General features: G+C 40.7%; 1 protein-coding gene across 6 annotated transcripts in view; it reads right to left on the bottom strand.

Annotated features, from left to right (window-relative positions):
• The window catches only part of LOC118807966 (plakophilin-4-like), a 168,291-nt gene that overhangs the window by 131,211 nt on the left and 16,836 nt on the right, over positions 1 to 20,244 (bottom strand). For 4 of the 6 annotated variants that reach the window (XM_036570219.1, XM_036570228.1, XM_036570210.1 and 1 more), the window contains exon 1: positions 8,436 to 8,669. The exons of 1 other annotated variant lie outside the window; for it this stretch is intronic. In XM_036570219.1, the coding sequence (XP_036426112.1) occupies positions 8,436 to 8,577 (142 nt within the window). In that variant the 5' untranslated portion in view covers positions 8,578 to 8,669. Of the gene's footprint in view, positions 1 to 8,435; positions 8,671 to 20,244 lie in introns of those variants that run through there. One more of the 6 variants, XM_036570199.1, reaches the window with a different exon arrangement.

Below are 20,244 nucleotides of genomic sequence, written 5' to 3'. Positions count from 1 at the left end.
TTGTTCGGCCTCTCTAAAAGCACAAATAAGGCGGAAGGAAAAACAACACTTCTTTCTAAGCAGCTGTGTTGCTGACTTCCGCATAGCTAATGATAATGTGTGAGTGCACATACTTATATGCCCAGATTATGTGTGCTTTGTTGAATATCTGAAGCAGAGAGCAGATTTAGCCTGCATCCATAAATAAAGAACCCTTTGATTTCCTGTGTGACCTTATTAATCTACCCACCGTAAGCACTGCCAGCAGGACAGGCTCATTGATCAAGCGTAGAGTTAAGGTCAATTCCACTTCAGTACAGGTAATGTAATGGCAAAGCTCTGCTCAATGCCATCGATCACTAAGTGTACAAATATCAATAGATTTCAATTTCCTAGAACAAACTGAACCCAAACTTAAGTGAATCCAAATGGAGAGTCATGTATACCAGAAGCAGAAACTGCACATTTCAACCACACACACCACAAGAATGTCTGAGAGAGAACAAGCCTGGGGCTGAAGTTCAAACGCAGGTGGGTGCACGGGCGCACGCACACACACGCCACACAATAGTGTAACCTTTACTTCACCTGCTCTGGCCATCTGGTCTGGCTCATAACATTACAGCAGCCAACAGTAAAGAGCAGAATGATGACTAACCTCTGACTGCAGTGCGCCGCCACACGCACACATGCCTGCTTTATCCTGACCTACAGGTGGTCCAAAGGTGACAAGACTGGAACCTGAAGTCAGGCTGTACTACTGCTATGACAATGGCAGCGCTGCACTGGATCACAGCAGGCCATTTAACCTCCAGCTGGAACCTTGCAGGCTGGACTGTGTGTGGCTGGGCGGCCGTGACTCACAAGACTCCTGCAGAAATTTCTAAGCTTTCCTGAAGCTCCTCCTCCTCACTGCTGCACTGCTAGTGTTTCAGGAATAGGGGAAGATGCCCGAAGGCATGACAATCTGAGGCTGTTTGCTGCAAAATACGGGCCAAAATCATGTAAGAAACCTAAGTCTTCTTTGCTCTGTTTAAAGTTTAACTAAGAATGTAAACATTATTACAGTTTATGCATAAATAGTACATGTAGCACATATATTTTATGAAAATGTATCCATTTACAGACACTAAACTGCAAAAGCAGCCCCTTTTCAATACATGGTTTTTGTGATGTCACAAAAACCAACACATTCAGTCTGAAGCATTTTAGCCACGCCCATTTACACTGAAGTTATAAGAAGTGTTTCAGTCCGGACTGCTTTTTGCATGAAGCAGAAGGAGCCAATCAGAACAGAGGTCATTTACATAAACTGCTCTTAAAGGCACAGTGACACACAGCCTGATTAAAGGGGAATTCCACCAATTTTTCAAAATTTAATTTAGTTCTTGAGACAAAGTCATTCAGAGTGGTTTAATATGAAGTGGTGCATTGTAGAGAAACTGAGTCAGATTTCTTTACAGCAGGGGTGATAGGAACCAGGGGTCATGATGTCTATAACATAAATATAGCCATTTTATTTACTATCCAAAACCACCAGTGACCTTACATGCGTCTGAGTTGTATATCTATGTATTATCTATGTCGATAATATTAAAATGTTGTAAAACTTATATCAAACCACTTGGACTTCTGCATAATTCAATGCTAAATTGAATTTATGAAAAGCTTTGAAGCTTTTGAAACTTTGAAAAATCTGGTGAATTTCCCTTTAATTGTAAGAGGCATAAAAAAATGCGAAGCGTTTTGTGTACATAAAATCACACTAATATTAGAAGCAGATTTCCAGGTAAAAACAAAACACAAGAGAACCAGTTGTCTCATATTTCTGGTGATGTCCAGTTTAAAAAGCATAATATTGCCATCATATCAAAACTGCTTTTTTTTAATGACCACCACCTTTCATAATGATTAAAGGGTTTACAATGGATCAAATACTTCACAAATACTTGAGAAGAAGATTCTGTTACAAGAACACTTTTTCTTTATGAAGTCAAAGACTTGGCAATATGAGGTTTGTTATGATGGCAATGAGCCGCATATACACACACGCAGAACCTCACTTGGAAGAAAATATGCCATGACTAAGGCAACATGCTGAAACCTGTTAGTGTTTTAATTACATTTATACTAAGTGAGAAGCATGAAAGTTCATCTATAAAACTTTAATTGCAGATCCCTACTGAACTACATCATCCCACAGGGAAAAGTTTTTTTCATCTTTCCCTTCAACTGTAAAGCAAAAATTATGTAAATATTAATAATAATTGTAATAATTTACAAATCATTAATGAATAAAAATACGAATAATTAGTATTACTACTCCTCTTACTCTAAAACTGGTGCTCAACAGTAAATAAAGACTTCTTTAAGGCGAAAGCAAACAGAGGCAGGTTCTTTCATGAAAAGGAAAGCACCTTTCAGGATATGCCCGAGCAGATCTCACGACTCATCGCTTCTTCTTCCAATTGAATGCAAAACTGGCACTATCACTGATGCCATCTTTACCGTTACAGGCAGGTCCCTTCACAACTCTTTCTCCTACACCCTGGAAAACTTGAAATCCAACACACGGTTGCGACACTGCACTGCTGCCTCATTTTGCCCAGTCTTGACTGGCTGCTAATAAGAGTGCATGTCATAAAACAAATCCCCAAATGAGTTTGGTGCTTCAGGTTCCCTAACTAAAACAGACAGCACAGTGCATTATTAATGCTTGGTGTGGCTACTGCTTGCCTTGGGATCATTTATCAAGATCAAAGACAGCCAGAGCTTCCAGATTAGTGACGTTAGCCTGATCAGGGATTCTTTAACAGGCTCTTTATTCACCATCACGGCCCCGGGGCTCTATCAGTTAGCCGCTCGCCCATCATCGGCTTAATCGCGCATTCAGCTGGGGTTAATGCAGAAAGCTACTCGCACCCTAATAAACTTGAAATCCGTGAGGAAGGAATAAAGCATTCAGCTCAAATAGAGGCCAACAGGCCTCGTCTCGTCTCCACTGGACATCCGAAACAAACCGGGTGAAGAACCTATACAAGTGCTACGTCCGGCCGAGCGAGAAAAAAAAAACTGAAAAGGGTCCTGGCCACTCTCATTATGCAGCTTATAGCCGCCTCACTAAAACCTCCCTAAAGACTCACTAGGCTTAATTGCCTCTCGCAAACAGCATATTGACACTACTGCATAAAGTGATATGTGTGGTGCACACATGCCTTTTCAGCCTTCACTAAGCACAATCAATACCATATTTCAGTTCCAATAAAAGGCATAAAAGTCAACACTGAAGGGAATTTTAGTGTCAAATCAAGGCAAATAAAACATAAATCAAACTCTGTACTCAAGGAAATGTGTGCTTGGAGCAAGGATTTTTAGAGAGAAACACATCATACACACTTCTCTGGGGTTCAGCTTCCATCTCTCCTGTGGTTAGACACCAGCCACTGCCTGAAGATGAATAGGACGATCATAAAGGACCCCACTCACCCGAGCCACTGCCTGTTCTCGCTGCTGCCGAGTAGCAGGCGGTACAGAAGCATAAAGTCCAGGCCATTAGGCTGCTGAATAGCCAGCAGCTACGTACTGCGCAGTGTACATGAACTCATGGACTCACATGGACAATCACACCTATATGAACCCCATATGAAGCATAAGTCACTCTGTATTCTATAGCAACACAACAGCTCACTGCAGACTGCACACCCTCTATAGACCGTCATCCACTCTCCTCAGAGTCGTATTTATTAGACAAGTTGCCTGTACTGGACATTACAAAGTGTGTTCTAGTGTGTGCGATGTATGTATGACTACGTCCTCTGTGTACTTTGTATTGATGGCACTACTGGACTGCTGATAAGCATGTATGATAATGTATATATAATCTCAAATATTTATAGCTTGTACAATTTGTAATACACAATCACAGTATTCACATTTGCATACTTTGTAATACACAATTTCATTGTTTTTAAATACACAGTCATATTCGTGCATATGATGTGGATATCTTAGTTTATATCTGCATATTTTGTTTATTGTGTATGATAATGCGTATATGTTGTATATCTACACTGATCAGGCATAACATTATGACCACCTCCTTGTTTCTACACTCGTTGTCCATTTTATCAGCTCCACTTACTATATAGGTGCACTTTGTAGTTCTACAATTACAGACTGTAGTCCATCTGTTTCTCTGCATACTTCGTTAGCCTTTTACCCTGACAAGATAGGAGTGTCTAATAGAGTGGACAGTGAGTGGGCACAGTGTTTAAAAACTCCAGCAGCACTGCTGTGTCTGATCCACTTAGACCAGCGCAACACACACTAACACACCACCACCACGTCAGTGTTACTGCAGTTCTGAGAATGATCCACCACCCAAATAGTACCTGCTCTGTAAGGGTCCATGGGGGTCCTGACCACTGAAGAACAGGGTAAAAGGGGGCAAAGTATGCAGAGAAACAGATGGACTACAGTCTGTAATTCTAGAACTACAAAGTGCACCTATATAGTAAGTGGAGCTGATAAAATGGACAATGAGCATAGAAACAAGGATCATAATGTTATGCCTGATCGGTACATATCTTTAAATTTGTGTAAGGATAGTAAACTGCTTGTTAAATGTATATATTTTGTGTATTTAACACTGTGCTGCGTGAGGCGCTAAGCACCTAGAATTTTCACTCACCTACACAGGTGTGTAAATGTGACATGACAAGAATAGTGATTTGATTTCGATTGACACACACAGATATATTTGTTTTTATACAACGCCAGAACATCACTTTTGGAGAGCTTTCATGATGAATGGACCAATAGAAGCAGTATTATATTACATGTAATCAGGGATGCACACGTACCACTTTTTCCCTTTCTGATACCAATCTCTGATACTTTAAATCTAAAAGTGTGAACCTCGCTAGTCATACCTTCTCTTGAAATCTTGGCATAAGAGATTTTGAAACATGCATTTTTATTTCTGCTTATCTCAAGAATGAAATAACTCCACACTTCAGACATCTTGCTTGCTTAAGCTCCATCTACTATCTCGCAAGGCAAATGTATCCCTTAATTTGGCAAAAAACGCCTACTTTGTTAGGAAGGGGCCGTTTGATTGACAAGCAAAATAACCAATCGTAGATCAATGTTTTTGTTTGGTATGAAAGGGCAGGTGATTTTTAAACTGGAGCTATAAGAAAACCAAACCTGTACGAAACATAAGGGTATGCGTTTTGCAAATATGAGAGACTATCCAGCTTAAAAGATACTAAATGTTTCAAATAAAACTTTGAATAAAGGCACAATGTGGTGACCTTCACAAATTTTCACAGAGATGTGCCGGTAGCTATTCTGAACAAAATAGCTGATCAAAACCCCTGTAATTGTGGCCAGTTTAGCATGCAAAAGATATCAGATGCTCCGTTTACACTTGGGTGGAGAATGTAAGTCTGACAGTATCCAAAAAGAAATGTTTTTAACCTTTGAGTTTTAAAAAAAGATTTTGTTATAAATAAATAAATAAAAACATACATTACAATATTACAAGGTACAACACTTTTTCCTCTGATTTTCCATGGTTACACAGTTATGACATTTTTCAACCAAAAACATTTAAGAAAAACCACACACACACACACACACACACACACACACACACACACACACACACACACACACACACACACTTAAGCACAGCCAATCCAGGCTAATTACCCCAAGCTGGTCATTAACGCGTTTGATCCTAAAACCAAAAACCTTCCAGCAGAGCTGTGGATTCTTAAAGAAACATGAAGGACTCACTGAAGCGACCTGCAGCTTTAATGACTGACTGTGAGTTTTAATTCCACCTTTCAGAAAGGGCACAACGTCTACCCCCCAAATCCCCTCAGCCCACAGCCCGCAGCACACACACACACACACACACACACACACACACACACACACACACACACACAAACAAACCTCTAGCAGACACGCTGAGGAAGATAAAGCCAAGGTTTGTATGTTTTGTAATATGTAATTAAACGACTGACAACAGAGAATGCAAAAGACTATAATTAGCCTCTGCAAATGTTTGACTTTCTGTGGGGGAGAAAAAGAAAGAAAGAAAGAAAGAAAGAAAGAAAGAAAGAAAGAAAGAAAGAAAGAACGAGTGAATAAACAAGTGAATAAACAACAGCTGAAAAATGTTTTACTCTCTGTCGGACACGCCCAGAGGATCTGGAACACTTCCCAGGTTCAGCAGTTAGACAAGCACCACACACAGACACATACACAAAGGTGCACACAGACACTAGGGGTAGATGGTAGAAGCAAAAAATTTACATCATAATAATTAAAAAACGTGTACAGTAACAGTACAGATTACACACACAGACATACTGCTTTTTCTTTCCTCACTATGCCATGACTATGAGCTGCAACAAGCCTTTCAAAGCAAATACAAGCCTCACCTTTGTAGCTTTGCCTAATCATGGTAATAACAATTATAAATTGAATAGATCTGGCTCTCAAACCTGATTGGCTGAGCCACGTTCAAAGCTGGGGTAAAACACTCAATATACCAAACCTATTACACAACAACAACTGAAAGCTGTATTAATGCGCGTTATGCCGCTCATATGAACCACTGAGCATATTAAAAGATGGGACCATCATTAGCATCAGAACTAAACATATGTAATCCTACATAAGAACCTGGTTGTGTGCGAAATTGTTTTCTTAACAACTAGAACTATGTTGACCAACTAAGCAGACAACTAACAGGCAAAGATAAACCCAACAGGCTATCAGTTTCCAATATTAATATTCAATGGTAGGTTATGATTCAAGTATTTACTGAACATAGTAAAACACACAGTTTTATCGTTAGCATTACCGTTGCGGTGGTAACTGCATTAGAAAAAGCTACTTATACAGCAGAAATGTCTGCATTGATCACTGCTTTATTATGCTTGTTCTTGAAATGACAACAATACACAATCATAGGCGGAAATTCTTACCATCATGCATGACAACAGCCGTTTCCAATGACTTTCTACACAAATAAATACTGCAAATAAAATGTATTTTTATTGATCCATAACCAATATAAAAGCTGGAGCTCAAAAGCTTTTAGAACCTGGAAATCCAATTTAGTCTCCCATCCAGTGTCTTATTTATATCAAACTGACTTTCAGCAAAAAAAACTGTTGTTAGAATGATTTTTGTTTATTGATCAAAAAAGTTGTGTTTGTCATGTTTTCATCAATAATTTCATGCATGTTGCAACTTGTGTACCTTTGGCTTCTCTAATTTCACCTTAACATACTAATCAAGAAGTTGTATTCTATTACTATTATTATTATTATTATTATTATTATTATTATTATTATTATTGCCATCTGCCATCTCTGCCATATAGAGCTCTTTTCAAAAGTAGGTTTTCACTAAATTATGGGTATCAGTAAACAAATTTTAGTTTATGGACAAAAAGTTGTGCTCACATTAAAATATTGCCAACAACTTTTGTTTCCACAGCCTACATCGCCAAACCGTTTGAAGCGCTAAACATTCTTTAGATGCAAACTTAACAATAGAAATCACACATTAGACAGGCTACATTTCTTTATGTAAAAAACATTAAAGTTACTTATTGAAAAATAAGTAATAATAAGACTGTGTGTTACAGCAATTCACTGTAAAATTACAGAATTTTACCAAAAATACTGAAACAGACTTGTAAAGGACTGTGTGAACTTTGGATTTGCTGTTCAGAAAGACAGACTGTCAGACTGATGAATAGCTAGAGAGTCAGACAGATAAACATCCAGAAAGATAGCCAGACAGACAGCCAGACAAAAAGACTGACTGACAGATACACAGCTGTATGCATAAGTATAAACAGTCCTGCTCAAATTAGATGTTTTGTTGTTTTTCTGCGTGAAAACAAGTTACCACATCCTCTACAGAGAATAAACTCAAACACTGCATTTTCTGCAAATTTTAGTGCACAATTTCTATTTATTTGCTCAGTTTAACATACTGCAAAAAATAAAACAAGGTATAAAATGCATAAAAACTTTCGCTCAGACCACATTCTCATGTTTTTTCATTCCTAATATATTCAGTAATTAAACAAATTAAAGTAATTGGGTCTTAAAATGTACCTTAAAATATGTTCTCTGTAGGAAACCAACTAAACATGTAAGAGGTGCCTGAACATTTGTATACAAAGGTACTTTATTTATCTCTAAGAGGGCATTTGGAAGCTACAGTAGTTTGTTTTCATAGTATTTACACATATGTACACTACGCACAGTACATGTTATTAAACATAAAAATACGACAAAGTGCAGCAAATAATAACATCAAACTGAAACACTCATATTCAGTGATGGGAATAAGAATAAGAATTAGTATAACTCGTATAGTCAACACAGTCAAACACCAGCCATAAAGATCAGACAGCCTACCTGCAGTGAGTTTATAGCGGATCAAAGAGGTGAGGAGCTGCGAGTGAAGAGAACGAACGCTCCCTCTCTCTCCTCCACGGAGGAGCTGTGGGGGTCCGGATGGGAGGAAACCCTCAGAAACATTCACCAGAGCTTGTACCATTGCAACAGCAAGAAACACAGACTGTACACTCTGTTAAGACCTGTCTGCAGGTAGGGCTGGGCCAACACCACCTTCACCAGAGGAAGAGGAGTCATGTGCTACCTGAAGGAACGCAGTAGTCATTTCCTCCTCATATCAGTCCAACCACTCCCTTTATCAATAAGGCACTCCTTCAAAAAGGCCATGAATCAGGTCACCAAGCTATGAAACATCAACAAGTAATAAATCTGGCTTCAGGCGGATGTTTTAATCTTCGTTATGCAAGATAGCGTTGCCCCAGCAAGAGTTGTGGAATCTGGGCTGTGGTCAGTGATGATTTAGTCTGGCTTCACTCACTTTAAGCAATGTTCTTTACTCCCAGTCTTGTAGCATCACTGTATATCACGGTTCAGTCTCCTTCCGCCCAACTTGGCCATACACGTCTGGTGATCCTCAGTTTAGTGCTGGAGCTATGAGGTTAATGGATGTGATGATTTAGGTATGCACAATGTTAACTGGTGTACATGAGCTTCCACTGATTATTGGGTACATTAGCCTCAGAATTCCTGTGCAAAACTACAGAACCAAACTTTGGCGTCCAAACAAGTCTTGGCCAACAGCCTACATTTGGAGTAAACGGTATAATTTAGGTTTTTTGCTGAACTATTCTTTAAATCAAACGGGCTTAGTTATTATCTGCTGAATTCAATCACTAAACTAAAGTAATGGGCAATGCTACTACTAATAAAACTAACTCAGTAGGGCCTGGTAAGCATTTTGAGCTTATGGTAACTACATTTTTACTGCATTAGCGTTTGTGAGTAAAGCACTCATTTAAAGGCTTGGTAAAGGAATGCATGCCTGATTGGCTGCTTGCTGTGTAAACAGGTACATGTTGCGACACAGATAAAGCCTTACTTATTTTGCATGTCAAATGGTACTTTACAAAGACAGAAACAGAGACAGAGAAAAAAGAAAAAAGCAACGAAGGAAGCATCAAGGACGAAACTTGGAGATGGCAGTCGAGCTTGAAATATTTGTCTAAACCTGATGGCACCTGAATACTTATGCAGAAGTTGGACCTAGTTTCTGAAATATTTGCTGGGCTCAGATCAGATTCAGATTTCACATTGTAGTCTCTCATAAACTTCCTGTTAAAGTAAACTTGATCTGTCATTTACATGACAGCAGTGCACAGCATGAGAATCATACATTACGTAAAGTGTATCAAGACTAAGAATTTTGTCAGGCTCCAGTCGGGCTGGAAGAAAATTTTGTCAGGCTACAGTCGGGCTAGAAGAAAATTTTGTCAGGCTACAGTCGGGCTAGAAGAAAATTTTGTCAGGCAGGGACAGAATTTTGTCAGGCAACAGTCGGGCTGGAAGAAAGTTTTGTCAGGCTACAGTCAGGTTGGGACAGAATTCTGTCCGTCCATAGTTAAGCTGGAACAGAATTTTTCAGGCAACAATCCGGCTAGGACAGAGTTTGTTGGCCTGCGACAGAATTTTGTCAGGCTACAGTCTACCTAGGACACAGGTTTGACAGGCAACAGTTCAGCTAGGACAGAATTTTGTCAGGCTGGGACAGAATTTTGTTGGACTACAGTTGGGCCGGAACAGAACTTTGCCAGGTATCAGTCTGACTAGGACACCCTTTTGTCGGGCAACAGTCTGGCTAGGACAGAATTTTGCCAGGCTGAGATACAATTTTGTCTGGCTACAGTTGGGTTTGGACAATTTTGTTGGGCTACAGTCAGATTCTAACAGAAGCATGGTGGGCTAGGTTGAGGTGGGACAGAACTGTGATGGTTAGTCAGGTTCAGACAGAACCTTGTCAGGCTGCTATCAGGTTTGGACAATGTTGTGAGGTTACAGTCAGACTGAGGCAGAATTCTGTCAGGCTACAGTCGGGTTCGGACAGAAGCGCTGTGGGCTACAGTTTGGTTGGGACAGAACTTGTTCGGCATCACTTAGGTTGGGGCTCAGATTCAAAACTTGCTGTGGACTGGGTCAGACTCTGGCAATATTCACCACCTTTCACAATTTTAGGCTCAATTAAAGCTCTACGCAGGGGCCCTTGGTGGAGTTAGTTGAACAGGCCTCAGTTTTACAGCTCCTTAGAGAAACAGTGCGACCGAGCAAACAACATAAATTTTCTAGAGTATTTTTTGTGCTTATATGATCTGCGATGGCATATCTGACACTGCAAACTAGAATTAAAAATGAGAGTCTGCACATACGCCTTATGGTTCAGTTTAATAACTGCTCCACTCCATTCAGCCTGGTAACGAATGTATTCCTCTCTCATCTCTCTGGCTGCACGTCACATCGGCGGCTTATCAGATTTCACCGGAACTGAAGCGCGGCGCTGCCTTACGCTCCCTCAAATCAAACGCCGGCCGGAGAATTTGCATGACAATCGGCCCAATATTGGACATGCTGGAGCGGCACAATGCGGCTGTCTTTCTCCCGGTGAATTACCATGCCTGCTCAGCAACTCTGTCTCTAACTCCCTCTCTTTCCACTCTCATTAGAACAGGAGACAGAATGACTGGCTCTGAATGATCGATCTCTCTAGCAAGTAGTAGCAGAAGCATTAGCTTAATAAAAGCTGTTTGCCAATAGGGTGCAACCTTAAGTCCTTTATGCTGGATTTAAACATGAAGCAGATGGCACCTGTGACAAGAACCATTGCTCAAACATGGATTCAGCTGTTTGTGTATACGTGTTATCACACTTCAGCGTGTAGGCTAATGATATCCATCAGGTCACATGTATCCAGACTCCTCCACAGATTTATCATTATCTACATTAGTCCTGACAGATATTAGATGCATTCACATTACAGGGTTGATGTGCCACTAAACCAATTTTTTGCTTGAACGTGACACAAGAGCTGTGTGAACACAGAAAACAGCTGTTTTTCCAGAGTTGTCTAAACACTGAAGTAATTTTTTAATCAGATTTGAGCTGCTTTCATATGCACTGCTAGAGTGGATACATTTCTAACATGTACCCATGTGACTATAACGAGAATGATCAGATTGGAATTTTAAATTTTATTTATTTATTTATTTTTAAATCATCATCCAGTGACAAAAATGGATCATCTGCTGCTTTCAGGGTATGGGTGCGTTCACTGTAATGAGAGATCTGACATTGACGAACGTGAAATATCCAAAAAGCCAAACATCGTAATTGAGCAACAAGGCTTGTAATGTGAATGTAGCCCCTGAGAGTGGACGGAGCAGGCTCAGCTGTAGGGGCCGTCCCAGACTCCCTGCGCGACGAAGCCGAGAGATGGACAACACAAACGAGCCACAGTGACACCTCAGCCTTCAGGCACAAAGAGCTGCTGCTCCAGGATCAGCACAGAAAATACTGAAGACTCTCTATCAACCTCTACAAATAAAGAGAGAGAGAGAGACAGAGAGAGAGAGAGAGAGAGAGAGAGAGAGAGAGAGAGAGAGAGAGAGAGAGAGAGAGAGAGAGGTGATGAAAGAGAAAGAGTGAGAAAGGCAAAGAGAATGATAGGGGGAAGAGAGAGAGAGAGAGAGAGAGGCAAAAAGAATGATAGAGGGGAAAGGGGGGGAAGAGAGTGAGAGAGATGAGAGAGAAAGAGAGAGAAGGAATGAGACAGGGAGTGAGAAAGGCAAAGAGAATGATAGAGGGGTAGGGGAAAAGAGAGAGATATGAGAGAGAGAGAGAGAGGGGGCAGAAGGAATGAGAGAGAGAGAGAGAGGCTGAGGGAATGAGAGAGAGAGAGAGGGGGAGAGAGAGAGGGAGAGGGGGAGAGAGGGGGAGAGAGAGAGAGAGAGAGAGGGAGAGAGAGGGGGAGAGAGAGAGAGAGGGAATGAGAGAGAGAGAAAGAGAGAGGCAGAGGGAATGAGAGAGAGTGAGAAAGGCAAAGAGAATGATAGAGTGGCAGGGGGAAAGAGAGAGAAAGGGAGGCAGAGAAAAGGGGAGAGATAGAGAGAGGCAGAGGAGAGGGAATGGGTGTGTGAGAGAGAGAGAGAGAGAGAGAGAGAGGCAGAGGGAATGAGAGAGAGAGAGAGGCAGAGGGAATGAGAGAGAGAGAGGGTGAGATAGAGGTAAGGGAATGTGTGTGTGTGTGTGTGTGTGTGAGAGTGTGTGTGCCAGTGAGTGAGAGAGAGATAGAGAGAGAGAGAGAGAGAACAGGTGGATCTCACAGCAGTTGATGTTTTCATTGCCCTCCACCTCCTCGACTGATGAGAAAAATATTCTGGAATAATCGTCTCTGCGGGTCCTCGGCAAAGCCTCATTTGCGTTAATCAAAGAGAAAAATCATCAAATATGTCTCTCTTTGTTCAGCAGCCACATTAAAAAAGCCGAAGTGCGAAGTACGGAGAGACTGGAAGTGCTTTTGGTGAGAGGTTAGACCCATTGTGGAGCATTTCTCTCCAGAATGAAGCCGACTCCTTTAGAAAGCAGGGGAAGCACGGACTGCGGACGACCTCTAAAAGGCTCATGTTAAATGGCTAATTCAAACAGACGCACTGAGTGTGAAGGAGGAACAAAAACTTGCTGTTACAGTGACACTCTGTATTTCTCTAACTCTCTCTCCTCACTCTCTGGTAGATGTTACTGTATTAAAATGTTCAAATTAACACTGAACTTTAAATGCTCTTGTATGAACAGCTAAGAAGGTCCTACTGGGTTGCTGCTGCAGCTTGTTAGGAGCACTGAAGCAGGCGAGAGACGTGAGGGAAAGGCAGAGGGCTTCTGAATGATATCACACTCCCGGTGACCCCTGGTGAAGCATGGCCAGTTCTTCACATAGCCGGTCAGAAATAGTCAGAAAGTTTTTCAGACCGGAGAGAAAAGAGTAGCAGAGACGAGACAGAGCAGAGAGGCACAAAGTGCTCAATCAAACTCAATTAGCCAAATTAAAAAGAAAAGAAGAGAAATTTACCTCCTCACTGAATCAGCACAGACTAAACGGCAATTTGCAGGATAAAAGCAAAAAAGTAAGAAAAGATAAAGGAAAAAAGATCAAATTTTACATTCCTGTTGATCTCTTTTACTGTACGAAATGGAAAAAAAACACTCAAAAATAAACACCTCTGATATCAATATGGTTAAAAACCCTTTGAACCAGGGTTTATATACAAAATACATCAAATTATTTTATTTCAAAAAAGAGAGGAAAATCCAGGGCCCTTGATATGGGGCCTTTAAGAGAAGGTCCAGAGTGGAGTTTCCTAAAAAGTGTGTCCATTATGGTCACACTGTCTTACCGCAATGTTTGGATATGTTACCACTACAGTATGCGATATGACTGTCAGAAGCGTGGGAGGGCGGGTGGGGTGGCATTTATGCAAAACAGAATTTGTTTAATTCTTCGGTGCATCAAAAGAACAGGCTTCATATCTTTGCATTAGTTAGCTTAGTACAGGGGTTGGAAACTTACAGCTCCGGAGCTGCGTGCGGCTCTTTTACTGCGCTGTTGCGGCTCCACAGCAGAATCAGATTTTTAGGTGAAAATAAAATAGTCATCCTTTGCAGTAAAATAAAGCTCCGCTGATTGTTCTGATACACTATTCAAACACAGTTTTAGCAATAAATGGCATTAAACGCTGGAAGATAGGCCTTAAAGTAGCCTATCACTGCTAATTCACCAACCTTTAACCCTGAAGATTGGCACGCAGACTGCTGGTCACCATAGCAACGCAGACAACAGAACATCGATTATTTGGAGATGACTGGATTGATCTGTGTTTATAAGCACTCAGCTTGTTTCCTGATACATTTAATCTGCAACAAGAAACTGTCAAACACTAAAAAGTCAGAGGCTGAAATCAGCTTCTTGTTCCCGTTCCACCTTAAATGGTGCAGCAGTTATATTCTCAGGCACCGTTTAAGGTGGAACGGGAAATTGAAGCTGGCAGATGAGAAGCTGACGCTGGGAGACATTTTACAAGGAACTAGTCTACTTCTGCAGAAAAGTTTCCTGCCAGAGATGTGAGAAAAGCAGCTATAGCTGAGCTAAAGCTTACTAGCCTATGCTAGTAGCGCACACTGAGACATTAACAGCCAAGATGGTAAAATGGACACACAATGTTGTGGCTCCCAAGGTGGTTTGATTTTTATTGAAAGGACAAAATGCCTCTTCTTAACATTTCGGTTGTGACCCCTTGCTTAGTAACTTGGTTAGCCTACTGCATCACTACATGTGTCTTTTTTTTTTAGTACAGTGACCTTCTGTTGTTGTTGTTCATGTGACACTTGAGGTGGAAAGCATACACAAGAGCGGCACCAGCGCGATGCAGAAGAGGCGGGGTTACTTCTTCTGCTTTAAAATGTGCTTCACTTAGCTCTGATCTTGTGGAAAAAAGGAAACATGCGTGACCTTGGCAAGGACATGCTCAACACCGCTGACATCATTCTACCATCATAGTGTTGTGGTCATCAGTGCAGCCCTATTAAGAAGTACAAAAACAGTCCGTTAAGTTCTTGTGAACAAATAAGAAGAAATAATCTGTACCAGCATGATGGAATGAGGAAAATGCAGAGGAAAAAAAGGTTCATGATCCAAACCATACCACCTCATCTGTGAAACATGGTGAAGGCAGTATCAGGATGAATTCTGAAATAAACAAAAGCACCTTAACTGCCTAGATTCAACCAAACCTCTCAAAAGATGGTAGATGGCCGATGATGCTTAAACTTCCAGCAGAACGATGACCCCAAACACACTGCTAAAGGTTTTTCAGGGTCATTAAGGGGACTGCTGTACACTAGTCAGGTCAACCAACTCAGATGAACTCCGATGAGGAAGCATTTCACTCACTGAAGACAAGAACAGAAGGCGAAAAGCCTCCGAAACAAAAAAGGAACTGAAAACTGCGCTGTGATTCATATATTGCTCATCCAATGTGAAATATTCAGAACGCCAAAGCGAGCGAGAGCACAGCAGCAGTTCCCTTCTGGCGGGTGATTTGCTGTAACAGTGCTTATTAAATACTCCCTGCTTTCGAGCACATGAGCTCAGGGTCAGGCTGCAACTTGCTGTCTTCCATGATGATGAGTCCGGCTCTTTGAGATAATTGCGAGAAAAGAGGATTTTAACAGCGGTCCTCGCATCAGCAGTTCAGGTACATTTCTCCAGAAAAAACAGAAAGCAACAAGCCAATCAAATGCTCAGTACACAGCTCGCTTTAACTTTCCACGCGCACACACACACACACACACACACCTTATTATCACTTCAAATGAACTCGGCATAACACATTTCCCAGCGCCGTGAGCCAGACTACCTGACCGGCACTCTCAAACATTACAGAGAGGAGGTGAGGACAGCACTGCATATTTCTGGTTCACTATATACAGCAGCTAATACACAAGTACTTTCCACACTCACTCAAGAGATCATACACAGAAAACACACGTACACTTGTTTTTCCCTTGATCTTCTGTCCATCTGAGGCAAACATAAGAGTCAAAAGGTCAAATTTCCACAAGAACTACTTTTTTGATATCGATACAGAAACCTTGACTTTGATACTGATGCCTGAACAACACCTTTCAATACCTTCTTTGAAAATAACAACCCGAAAGAGTGTCTCACCCAGACTAGATAGGAGTGTGTGGTCCTGGAAGTGGGAACGTTTACAGACTGCGACAGATTACAAACTATTCAAGAAACACTGACGTTAATAACCAGGGATATTGCAGACTGACGCTCATCACTGATATTTTTCCTGTACGCATCAGCCGATGCTGAGGATCATACACAAACGCTTATGGAACGGAATTGGTAATGAATATAGAACTAGATCCACCTGTGCTGACATTAAAGAGATTTATTTCTGTAGGATTACAAATGCAGTAAAATTACTAAAATGCAGATATTTAGTGCAGTATTGCCCAAACATCCTGCTCTTCTGAAGCACAATAAACACACCATCAAATACAAGTTTGAAATACATATCCATATGATTTAGACTGCAGAAGAATACTTGAAGAAATATTCATAATGTGTCACGATTTTATTTTTCAGACATCTGATCAGTTCAAACAGAGAAAAAAGAATCAGCAGTGCTACATTAAAAAACTATTAAAAACCTTGACTATAATGATTTTCATTCAATATTTGGCATACCGTGTTGTATTGAATCCAGTTAGATGGGACTAATTTTGCTCTCTTTATAATGAAACACAGTTGTTCAAGTGTTCTACAAGTACTCATGTTCAGAAAAGCATATTGTTTTGTATTGTGATGTAAATTATCACAATAATGATATATATATTGTCATATTGCGCTGCTCTAACGCCTAGTAATAACAAGAACATATGGAATGTAGACAGCCAATCAGCAGTCTAGATTATACCACAGTCATGCTTATTGGCTATTCACTTCACTGATTCACTCCAACATTGTCAACCCCCCATCAACACCCCGTTATAATGTATCGTCTGGCACTGGAAATTCGCAGTAACTCCAGAGATCTCCACTGGAGAAGTTCTTCGCTTTAGAGGAGGGCAACATGGCAAGAATATGACATCCATTATCACAATCCATGTTATTTAGTTTCTCTGAGGTTTGTTTGACTAAAACAAATGAAGAACAAGTGAAAGATCTATCAAACCTATGAATATAATTACTTTTATTCAGTGTTGCACACACTGCACTGAACTAAATCCAATAAACCGGCCTAATTATGCTCTCCTTATAAGAACCATGCAGTTGGTCAGTGTTCTTTAAGTACTAATGATCCACGACATGCTCTGAAAAACATACTGCCATATAATTTATCATACTAACAAAGGATATTGTCATATTGCCCACTTCTATTTTTCATCTTCCAAAGCTTTTAGCGAACACATTAGGTACGACCGGAGATATAAATGCTGCACCTCTTGCAATGAGAAGCAAATGAGTCTAAAAGAATAGTTCAGTCAAAAATTCAACTACACAGTTTCACCCCTCGCATCTCAATTTTTGTCGTTTTCCAGTTTTTGACAACATTTGAAATTCCTGTTGCCCTTTACATTGCGTGTACATTTCATGATGAATGGACCAAAAGAAACGAACTAAAATGACTTGGAAAAAAGTCTAGTTACATCGACTTACATTAAAAGTAAGGTATGTTTTTTTGGTTCTCCTGTAAAGTTTTGGAGATACAAGGTTTTGTTCCCGACAGCAGCGATATGCTCTCCATTTCATATTTCTGCATTTCCTCCAGAAAACATGCCAAGTAACAGAACTCATACATCTTCGTGGGTCAGTCGGGGCACCAAAGCACATTTCCTCAATGCAGTCACTGGGAAAACTGTTTGACTCCCAAAAGCCAATGTCAGTCATACACAGCGTCAGTGATTAACAAGTAAAAGCAGATTAAATCATGTAAAAGAGAGTGAGCCGTACGTGCTTGATATCCGTGCTTCCTGACCAAGATAAACAGATTAGCCTTTCGCTGAAGCATACCTTCGAGGGACTCATGAAAATAAATGAAACGTAAACAAACTGCGGCATTCTGTTCGCCCGCGGACCGAGGCGTAAGAAGTCGAGTGGAAAAAAGAAGAAAATTAGTTTCTGATGAAAATGGCAGCTGTCCAAACCTCTGCACTATCTGTAGCTCTGTTAGCACAATGCTATAGCTGGGGTCAGTAAACAAAAGGTCACTTGCACGTTTATTGAGTCCCCTAGGCTCACAGCTGCGTTTAGAGAGCAACCCCACGGAGCCCCCGAGTGTCCCCAGAGCTGCTCAGGAGAAACCTGATGCTCCTGATATCACATAGCTGTGATAGCAGTGATGACACTTCTCAGTGTGGCTGTAAAAGGGCGGCCTGACAGAGTTTATGAAGAACATCGCATTTTATCATCGCAATACCTGACCTGAACGACACCAAAGGGGTGAGCCATCACTGACGTTAGGGTCTTTAAGTCTTTACTGCTCCTATATCTGGCACACTAAAAAGCAAGGACTGCATCTGAGGAACACGGCACTATGGAGGCCTCTGGAACCAGAAGTTTGGAATACAGAATCAGAGTTTTGGAATATGGAATCAGAATTTAAGAACACTGAATCAGAATTAGAATCTTTATTCGGCAAATACAACACACACAAGTAGTGCTGCAAGGATCACCACAAGACTACCACGGTAGAATGACGACCACAGTGAGAGTGACGTTCACTACACGACTTTTAAAGTCTTAACAGATTACATAAAGACTGGGCATCTCACACTATACAACTGTTTTTTGCAGATTTTTTGGGTGACTGAAATATTGGGGATCACACACACTACACAACTTCTAAGCTGTTGCTGAACCGAACAGCACTCTCACTAACTCTTGCTAACTCTCACTAACTCTTGCTAACTCTCACTAACTCTTGCTAACTCTCGCTCTCCTGTTACTAGGAGACCCAAATAAACAAAGGTGGAGCTGCTCACCGCTGCTGCTGTTTTCTCTGCCGTTTGCGCTGACACAGTAAAGAAGCAACAGCTAAAAGGAGAAAAAATGAGCTAAATGAGGCTCCTGGATTTAAAAATGTGATCAGTGTGGTATTTTTTAGAGTTTTAAATGTACATAAACTCTATTGTGCCTTAAACTCAGCTCATTAAAAAGCTTCACTCCACACATGACTTTTCACCATTTTTCTTTCACGCTCTCTGTTTGATAAACTCCGACTGGTCTGAGTCTACACCCCTCACAACTACTACAGTACTCAGTTCTCCCTCCAACCATCGACTTCAACTGACCCAAAAATCTGCAGACTATAGCCAACTAACACAGACTCAGCCAGACTGAGAATCGGGGTAAAAGTCATGTAGTGTAACGCCAGCTTATTTTCACAAGCAAAGATTTTTGCCACTCCGATTAAATACATTCCAATTATACACTAAGACTGAGGTGTTTATTTGCTCTTTACTCAACAATCTGATGGAAAACCTCCGTTTACATGCTGTCTACAAGTAATCAGATCCAAAATTACACGCCTGTGTAGAGTACCAATCAGTGTAGACGTTACTATGACAACAAGCATCACGTGAGTCCAGTCAGAGTGAGATGAGCAGCAGTGAGCAGTGCTTGTGTTTTTAATTACCTTAAAATGATGTCAGATTCAGGAAAACATCCTTCACGTGTCCTTATTAAAGAAGGCCGAGAGGAAGATGTCATGTTCTGAGACACATAAGCTGGACGTCCGTCCCACCGCCGTCTTTAAAAGCTCAAAGCATAAACTTTGTCCAGACCAATTTTTGGTCCCACCATGTTGAACTTTATAAACTTTCGCTGTGACGCAGAAAGTACTTTAATTGGATTCAGGCGTTTACATGGATATTATTCTTCTATTTAATGGATTATTTACAGGATTACCCACCTTGTTCAATCGGACAGAAATTGCATTCGGAATGGCCTCAATCGGACCAGACTATGCCGATTGAGGAGTATACATGGATGTATTCTATTCTGATTAAGCTATTAGTCTGATTATTAACAGCTTATTAGGCTGCATGGAAACATGGCTAGTGATGGGCATTTAAGATACTAATATTATTATAACCTTTTTAGCAATGTTATATAGCTTTTTCAGTCATTATGATCTCATCATTATTCTGGACACATCACAACACCTCTTTATTATTTACAGCTTCATACAAATTAGCAAAAGTAGAACAGCAGCATCTTTATGGAATCATTTTATAAATGTGCCTGCAATAA

The sequence above is a fragment of the Colossoma macropomum genome, unplaced genomic scaffold (genome assembly GCF_904425465.1).
Source record: "Colossoma macropomum unplaced genomic scaffold, Colossoma_macropomum, whole genome shotgun sequence".
Taxonomy (NCBI): Eukaryota; Metazoa; Chordata; class Actinopteri; order Characiformes; family Serrasalmidae; genus Colossoma; species Colossoma macropomum.
This window is presented reverse-complemented; position numbering and strand designations above follow the sequence as displayed.